The 8,980-nt window shown below is 42.9% G+C and overlaps 1 protein-coding gene across 1 annotated transcript; it reads left to right on the top strand.

Moving 5' to 3' along the window:
* Positions 1-916: 916 nt before the first annotated feature.
* On the top strand, positions 917-7,704 carry LOC139537026 (transforming growth factor beta-1 proprotein-like). Its single transcript, XM_071337831.1, has 8 exons — positions 917-1,143; positions 1,524-2,216; positions 5,404-5,673; positions 5,924-6,001; positions 6,121-6,268; positions 6,714-6,864; positions 7,038-7,148; positions 7,295-7,704. The coding sequence occupies exons 2-8, from the start codon at positions 1,877-1,879 to the stop codon at positions 7,340-7,342; spliced, it is 1,146 nt and encodes a 381-aa protein (XP_071193932.1). The 5' UTR covers positions 917-1,143; positions 1,524-1,876; the 3' UTR covers positions 7,343-7,704.
* Positions 7,705-8,980: the final 1,276 nt, after the last annotated feature.

Genomic DNA, 8,980 nt, shown 5'->3' with positions numbered 1-8,980 from the left:
TCTGGGATTGATTTGCACTTTTCGCACCAAAGTACGTTCATCTCTAGGAGACAGAACACATCTCCTTCCTGAGCGGTATGACGGCTGCGTGGTCCCATGGTGTTTATACTTGCGTACTATTGTTTGTACAGATGAACGTGGTACCTTCAGGCGTTTGGAAATTGCTCCCAAGGATGAACCAGACTTGTGGAGGTCTACACATTTTTTTCTGAGGTCTTGGCTGATTTATTTTGATTTTCCCATAATGTCAAGCAAAGAGGCACGGAGTTTGAAGGCAGGCCTTGAAATACATCCACAGTTACACCTCCAATTGAATCAAATGATGTCAATTAGCCTGTCAGAAGCTTCTAAAGCCATGACATCATTTTCTGAAATTTTCCAAGCTGTTTGAAGGCAGTCAACTTAGTGTATATAAACTTCTGACCCACTGGAATTGTGATACAGTGAATTATAAGAAAAAGTACTTGTGTCATGCACAAAGTAGATGTCCTAACCGACTTGCCAAAACTATAGTTTGTTAACAAGACATTTGTGGAGTGTTTGAAAAACGAGTTTTAATGACTCCAACCTAAGTGTATGTTAACTTCCGACTTCAACTGTATATGAACTATAAAGATATTGTAGCCATGTCAGTCTTTTTAGATGATACTATGGATGATGCTACGTTTTTAGCACTTGCAGGTGAATTGAATTTAGCAAATCAACCAGTTATTTTAAGTTCTTCCATGTGTCTTGTCTTCCAGCAAAGCTAACAGAACAAGCAGCCCTGTGCTTTGAAATGGCAGAAGTTTCACAATGCTGCTCACTTCCTGGACTTAGTGTCATACATTTTTAGTGCAAGAGAGGAACTAGATAGAAATTCAAAGGAACTTGAGAAAAATATCAGTGGCTGAGGATGACTAGTAAAACAAACCGCACAATGAAATGTGTGAACAGTAGGGTCTAACAGGAAAGATTGTGTGCAGAGTTTTTATTTTAGTCTGAAACGTTTTAACTAACTGGATCTGAATATAGTAAAGACTAGAGAGGGAGCTGTAACTACGTGTGGGCGAGTTTGTTGTTGCTGTTAGGATGTCTCTGCTCTTTCATTTGTTGTGGTGTTCTCTGGCAAGGTTGGGATTGGAAAGTGCGTCTACTGGTCTAGTGAGTGACAGCATCAGTCTTGGAGAATTTGAATTGAAACTAGGCAGTAGTTTTTGACTCCTAACATTTCTTGTGCTTAAAGCAATATGCTGTGTGCATGTGTTTATGAATAACTCATTAAGACATTTCCATTTTTCAATATTGTGATTTTTCTACACTAATGAAACGGCCCTTTTGCTTGGAAAGGGAATTGGGTCAATTGACAAACATTTCTTCAGTAATGTTGTAAGAATACTGTCACATTTGCAAAAAAAAATTCATTGAGATTTCCCTTTTATAGTTCATGACTTTCCAAACCTCACAGTTTACACAGGGCCACCTGTTTCCAGAGCTTGTTTGTTATATTAACGCGTGTGTGTGTATTTGGGTCCCAATGACAGGTAGTAATGTGGTGACAGGACATTCCTGAATTGAGACTGCCTCTAGGGAGCACTGAGAGTCTGTGCGGCACCGTACCAGTGAGACAGTGACTCAGTCTAGGCTGAGCTCTTGTGGTGCTTCTCCGTGGTCTGACCTCGGTTCCACAGCGTGCGCCAGTCACAGAGGAGCTCAACTCGAGATCCTGAAGAGCCTCCTGTGTTTCAGTGAGTATTGTGACAGCAGCAGGAGTAGTGCATTGAAATCAGCTCCCGCAACGGGACTCGGCGAGCTCAAACAGGACGGTAAAATCCACATAATAGTCATCTCTGAAAGCCTGCTGTCTTTAGACATCGTTCCTCTTTTAAAGTGTGCCATGAGGGCAGAATGTTTGACGCTGGTTGTCTTATTGGCGCTGGAATATTTGTGTCGGAGTGAAGCCATGTCCACCTGTAAGTCACTGGACTTGGAGCTGGTGAAGAGAAAACGCATTGAGGCCATCCGTGGACAGATACTGAGCAAGCTGCGGCTGCCCAAGGAGCCAGAGACTGATCAGGAGGGAGACACTGAGGAGGTCCCAACCTCCCTGATGTCCATCTACAACAGCACAGTGGAGATGAGTGAGGAGCAGGTGCACCCGTTCATACCGCCCACTCAGGATGCAGAAGAGGAGGCATACTTTGCAAAGGAGGTCCACAAGTTCAGCATGAAACAAAGTGAGTACACTCAGTGCACTACCCTTGCAAGGATAATGACGCTGAGCCTTTTTCTAAAATGTTTTATGAGATTAGTGGACACATTGGAAGGGATCTTAGACCGGCAGGTAGCCTAGTGGTTAGAGCGTTGGACTAGTAACTTAGGTTGCAAGATCGAATCCCCGAGCTGACAAGGTAAAAATCTGTTGTTTTGCCCCTGAACAAGGCAGGTAACCCACTGTTCCTAGGCCGTCATTGAAAATAAGAATTTGTTCTTAACTGACTTGCCTAGTTAAATAAAGGTGAAATAAAAAATTCCTCCATACAGAATCTTTCCAGATCCTTGATATCCTTCATCTGCTCTTTCGGACTGCCCTCTTCAATTCAAACCATAGGTTTTCATTGGGGTTCAAGTCCGGAGACTGAGATGGCCATTGCAAAATGTTGGTTTTGTGGTCAATTAACCATTTATTCGTGGATTTTTGATGTGTGCTTATGTTATTGTCTTGCTGGAAGATCCAATTGTGGCCAAGTGTCATCCTCTTAGCAGAGGCAACCAGGTTTTGGCTAAAATGTCATGGTACTTTGTAAAGTTCCTGATGCTGTTGACCTTAACAAAGGCCCCAGGACTAGTTGAAGCAGAATGGCCCCATAACACCATACCATTGCAAGTAACAAAATATATTTTGGTACTTGTAACAAAATATATTTCTCTGTGCAATTGTATTAGTATATTATCATTTGCAAATGTTTTGAGCATGCTATGTAGCTCGGTATTTGTATGACTTGTTGTACTATTTATTTTGCTAATCTTTATCAAGGGGGCCAATAATTCTTAACCTACCTGTATATCCATGCATGCTGCTGCTTACACAGATAATAAAGCCTGGGTAATTCCAGTCCTCGGGGGGCCTCATTGGTGTCACACTTCTTCTCCATCCCTAGCAAACACAGCTGATTTAAACTAATTGCGTTCTAAACTGAAGATCATGATTAGTTGATTATTGGAGTCAGGTGTGTTAGCTGGGACTGGGGCAAAAAGTGTGACACCAATCAGGCCCCCGAGGACTAGCGTGGCCCAGGCATGCTAGTAGCTTGTCAAGTTAAAGTGGATGTTTCCCTAGCCTTACTTTAGTCAGGTATAGGCGTGTTAAATGGTCGATGTGTGTAGGGGTATCTTCAAAGGTTGATTTTTAAGGTATAAATCTTTAAACAAGGCTGGCCGTTGTGTACAGTTATTTTAACGTTTCATCTTAAGGCATACCATTGGAGAGGCGTGCGAGATATTTGCAGACCTATGCCTATTTGGCAACGCTTTTCCCACGTCGGAGAGTATATCCGTGGACGGTTCTGATAAGGAAATTGTCGTTTGCATCGCTGGGCAGTGCCCAGGAATGAATTAAGTCCAATTGTCAGATGCTACCACCCCCATCGAAATCAAAACCAAACATGCTCAGTTCTACTTCCCGTCTGCGGCAGCAAGTTACCCAATTGCGGGTCTGATTATCTATTCTAGACAAACATGTGAAACACCAGTGTGTATGCTAAGCTAGACACAACGGGGATTCCATGTTTGGTTTTGATTTAGAGGGGGTGGGGACATTTAACAATTGGATGTCATTCTTTAAAAAAGTATAGCCAAACAGGGTCAGCAATCTCGCAAGGTGGCTCAATGTTATACAGCTAGACCAGAGTTAGACCATATTGTCACTTAGAATGTGGAGGGTGAGACCGATGGATGGGGAAAGGGAGGTTTCCTCGGACTGATTCCCGTGTGCTTATCTGAACAGCTGGCAGGGAGGAACACTTCAGGATACATTCTGTTAAATGACTCAAGTCGTGCCCTCGGAAATAAAATGGCTTCTATCCCTGTAAACCATGAAGCATCTGTCAACCGTTTCACCACACTGGATTGTGCGACGTAGGATGATGCAGAGAGGGTTAGCAGACATGCAAATGATTAAGCTAATCAAGGCTATTTCACCCATGTCATATGTTGTGAATATGATGCATTTGAAATAGTGCTGTAGTTTCTGACTGAGCAAATTTAGAAACTGCAGTTGGTGGAACATTTTTAGGATGTAAATGTGTATAATTATGTCCTTTAGATAAGGTTGTTGACTGGAAATGGGTGTTTCTTCCATTGGTTTACTGAACTGACTGCAATGGCCCTGTCTGCTGTGTTTAAAACCACGGCCTGCCTCAACCTTTTACCTCTCCCTACCAGATGTTTCCTTCCCTTTGCTGGATCCTTCCCCTTTTCTGTCTAAAGACAGTATAAATCTCTGCAGTGTAAACTTGTTGTCCAGGCAGTCACTGAGCCGGTTAGGTTTGCCCCAGAAGCTCTCAGGATCGTGACCTCTGATTAGCTCCCTTTTTTATGCTGCTGGTTTAGTGTAATGCTATGTGGTGATGCATCATGGTTTGCTCTCGAGAACCCAAGGTGGCATTCTGCTCAGAGTTCTCAGGCGTAAGTATCGCCCAGAGGCTGGGACCATGTGAACTACAATCCCCACACTCTGCTTTAATGTTTATAAACGTTAATAATCCTCACTTGCAATAAGGTTTTGGAAACATAAAGCCCTCTCTTTTCACATCACATAAAAAACAACTTCACAAATGCAAATTATACACTTACAATTATACACTGTTTTAACACAGTTGCAGCCAACAATATTTTTCAATTAAAACACTGTTTTGGCTTCCTTATTCCGTTACACACAGGTGTTCGGAGCACTCTAGATAGCTAATTAGCACAGGTGGTCGCCTCTGTCTTCTGTCTGTCTTCCGTAAACAACCGCTGTAACATGGAAATATGGCTGTTTGGGAACCCTAACCTTATAAAGGTTCCCCCTCCCCCACGCCGACAGAAGATACCTTTGTGAATAGATGCTAGAGTTAGCTAGAGGCTACAGCATGGTGTGATCTGGCCCCCAGAGCAGGCTCACTTCCTCAGCGGCCTTTCCCATGTGTAATTATTGTTATAGACTCGCAGGGGTAATTTTGGCTCCAGCGGATAGTATTTGAGGCAAAGCCAAACCTGAAACTGCATTCGCCTCTCCCTGAGAGTGTCTTTTTATATAACAGAATCTATCCACAATAGTTTTATTACCGGTACAATGCTTTGTCTATGGCCTCCTCTCTTGCACTGACTGGTCCTGTAGTAGAAATAATTAACAATCACTGACTGACTCTCCTTCTTTCCCAGGTGAGAACACCAGTAAGTACCAAATGCTCTTCAACATGTCTGAGATGCGGTCTGTATTGGGGACAGATCGACTGCTCTCTCAAGCTGAGCTCCGTCTCCTCATCAAAAATCGTGGCATGCTCGACGGCATCGAGCAGAGGCTGGAACTCTACAGAGGCATTGGAGATAAGGCACGTTACATGAAGTCCCATTTTGTCTCAAAGGAATGGGCCAATCGCTGGATCTCCTTTGATGTTACACAGACTCTGAGGGAGTGGCTGCAAGGGGCTGGTAAGTTACAATTTCCTTTAGGGTTGTAGTCATAATTGCATAACACAAACAGTATGTTGAAACACTAACAATCATATCCTGTTACAAATCTGTGTTTGATTGAAGTGGCACTACAAAGAAGGCCTTTGGAAAGCATGTGTAAGAACTTTCCAATAGACTTTTACACCTAAAACAGTAGACCTATTCCTTCAGGTAAAAAAATAAATAAATGATACACAATTTATATTTGGATTTTTACAACATTTTCCAGGAGAGGAGCAAGGATTCCAATTGAAGTTGTCTTGTGATTGTGGGAAAACAATGGAAGATTTCCTCTTTGAAATATCAGGTATTTGCAGTCTACTAGCTATATTCACTATATTGAAATCAACTCAAGCCACACACTTTCTGACAAACCTCCACTGTAAATCTCTTTACTGACAAATGTGTCAATTTTTTATACAATAGGGATGAACAAGCCAAGGGGAGATAAAGAAACTCTCTTCATGAACATGCCAAAGCCTCACATTTTACTGATGTCACTTCCTGTGGAACGCCACAGCCAGCTTAGCTCTCGGAAGAAACGACAAACTACTACTGAAGAGATCTGCTCAGAGTGAGACTATTCTTTATTCCACCGGCCCAAGAGAACATTTTATAACTATCAATTCATGTCTCTTAAATGTGTGTTAATTAAGCAATAAGGCACAAGGGGGTGTGGTATATGGCCTATATACCACGGCTAAGGGTTGTTCTTGTCTGGATACAGGCCTTAGTCATGGTATATTGGCTATGCACCACAAACCCCCGAGGTGCCTTATTGCTATTATAAACTGGTTACCAACGTAAATAGAGCAGTAAAAATAAATGTATTGTCATACCCATGGTATACGGTCTGACATACCACGGCTGTCAGCCAATCAGCATTCAGGGCTCGAACCACCCAGTTTATAATCTCTTTTAGCTGATGGATATAATGTAGGCCTACTTAGACGCCCTGTTAACGCCCTCTTTTTAAGAGATGAGGTGTATAACTCACAGGTGTGTGTGTGTACCCCCAGCAAATCGGAGAGTTGCTGTGTGCGAAAGCTTTACATTGACTTCCGTAAGGACCTGGGCTGGAAATGGATTCATGAACCCACTGGCTACTTTGCTAACTACTGCATGGGCCCATGCACCTATATATGGAACACAGAGAACAAGTACTCCCAGGTAATGTTACCAATCATGTACTTGTAAGCCTCCCTATTGTTTACTGTCTCTAAAGGATCTGTACAGTAATGCCACTATATAGCCACGGGGTGAGATTGAGACCACATACAGAACGAGATGGTCTGTAACTGTTCAATGAGATATCTAGTAACCTTTTGTTTACTTAACCACAGGTACTGGCTCTGTATAAGCACCACAATCCTGGAGCCTCTGCCCAACCTTGCTGTGTTCCACAGGTCTTGGAGCCCCTGCCCATTCTCTACTATGTGGGTAGACAACACAAGGTCTGTGAATACTGTATTGTTAACTCAAACTCTCATAACATCCTCACTGAATTGAAATGATAGTCAAGGAAGCTGCTGGGTTAAAATGTTTCTGAACAATGTCTCCACTGAAGGTACTCTTCCTTTTCTTTTCTTTTCTTGCACAGGTGGAGCAGTTGTCCAATATGATTGTTAAGTCCTGCAAGTGTAGCTAGAATTACATATATCCATTTTCTTATTCATCATATTTCCATGTACTCATGGAGTCCTAGCGAAAATCTGGATGTAGTCCAGACATCATTTCCGAATGTTAATAATATTATTTGACATATTTCCCAGCCGAGGATTTCCCTATTCAATGATTAGTGGATGTTTTTTTTTATTTTTTATATATAGTGGTTTATGGAGTTTTTTAATAGTTATTTAGATTTGCCAATGTCCTGGGTGTGTCAATAGACTTGTCTTATTGTCATTGTGTTTCAGTATTTACAGTGTATTCACAAAGTATTCAGACCCCTTCTTTTTTCCCACATTTTGTTACGTTACAGCCTTATTCTGAAATGGATTAAATAAAATAAAAATCCTCATCAATCTACACACAAGACCAGTAAAAAAGACGATTTGTTCCCCCTCCTCTCCTCTCTACCTAACTTCCCCTTCACAGTCCCTTCAGTTTCCCTTCAGTCCTGTTAGTTTGGCTGCTCAGCCCACCTAAGTTATCCCTCACCCATCATAGCCCTGCCATTCCCAACCAATCAGAGTGCTTGGAAAGGGGCATCAGGACACTGCACCCACCCACTCAGGTCAGAGCATTATTGTTGTCTGAATGGAGAAGACGCATGTGTCTGAGGACTTTTTATTGTCGACAGTAACACGAATGTCTGACTGTTGTGTGCGTCGAAATAACCACAACAATAAGAATCCAAGTCATTCGGATGACCAAAATCATAGAAACACCTACAATGGAAATATCTGTGTGTGTGTGGTGGTGACTATCAAGAGTACAGTGATGGGCCTCAACATCATGTTCTAACCAGACAGCACTATAGTGGGCAGAACCAAACCAATCAGTTATAAGTATATAGCGGGTGAGGGAATTCAGAGCCGACCGCTTAGACAGGTGAGGGCATACCAGCCAACCGTTTTTACGTGGTTCTTCTAGCCGGATTTAGTGACCAACTTTTTTTTTTACCTGTCCCTCATTTGTCCAGATTAGTTTTTACAATACCACATAATGACAAAGCGAAAACCCGTGATTGTGTCGATGCACAGATCTGGGGAAGGGTACCAAAACATTTCTGCAGCATTGAATGTCCCCAAGAACACAGTGGCCTCCATCATTCCTAAGTGGAAGACGTTTGGAACCACCAAGACTATTCCTAGAGCTGGCCGCCCGGCCAAACTGAGCAATCGGGGGAGAAGGGCCTTGGTCAGGGTGGTGACCAATAATCTGATGGTGTCTCTGACAGAGCTCCAGTTCCTCTATGGAGATGGGAGAACCTTCCAGAATGACAACCATCTCTGCAGCACTCTACCAATCAGGCCTTTATGGTAGTGGCCAGATGGAAGCCACTCCTCAGTAAAAGGCACATGACAGCCCTCTTGGAGTTTGCCAAAAGGCATCTAAAGGACTCTCAGAACATGAGAAACAAGATTCTCTGATGAAACCAAGATTGAACTCTTTGGCCTGAATGCGAAGCGTCACGTCTGGAGGAAACCTGGCACCATCCCTACGGTGAAGCATGGTGGTGGCAGCATAATTCTGTGGGGATGTTTTTCAGCGGCAGGGAGTGGGAGACTAGTCAGGATCGAGGGAAAGATGAACAGAGCAATGTACAGCGAGATCCTTGATG

This window comes from Salvelinus alpinus, chromosome 13 (genome assembly GCF_045679555.1).
Source record: "Salvelinus alpinus chromosome 13, SLU_Salpinus.1, whole genome shotgun sequence".
Classification (NCBI taxonomy): Eukaryota; Metazoa; Chordata; class Actinopteri; order Salmoniformes; family Salmonidae; genus Salvelinus; species Salvelinus alpinus.
The sequence above is the reverse complement of the archived record's forward strand: the minus strand, read 5'-3'. Positions and strand labels throughout refer to the sequence as shown.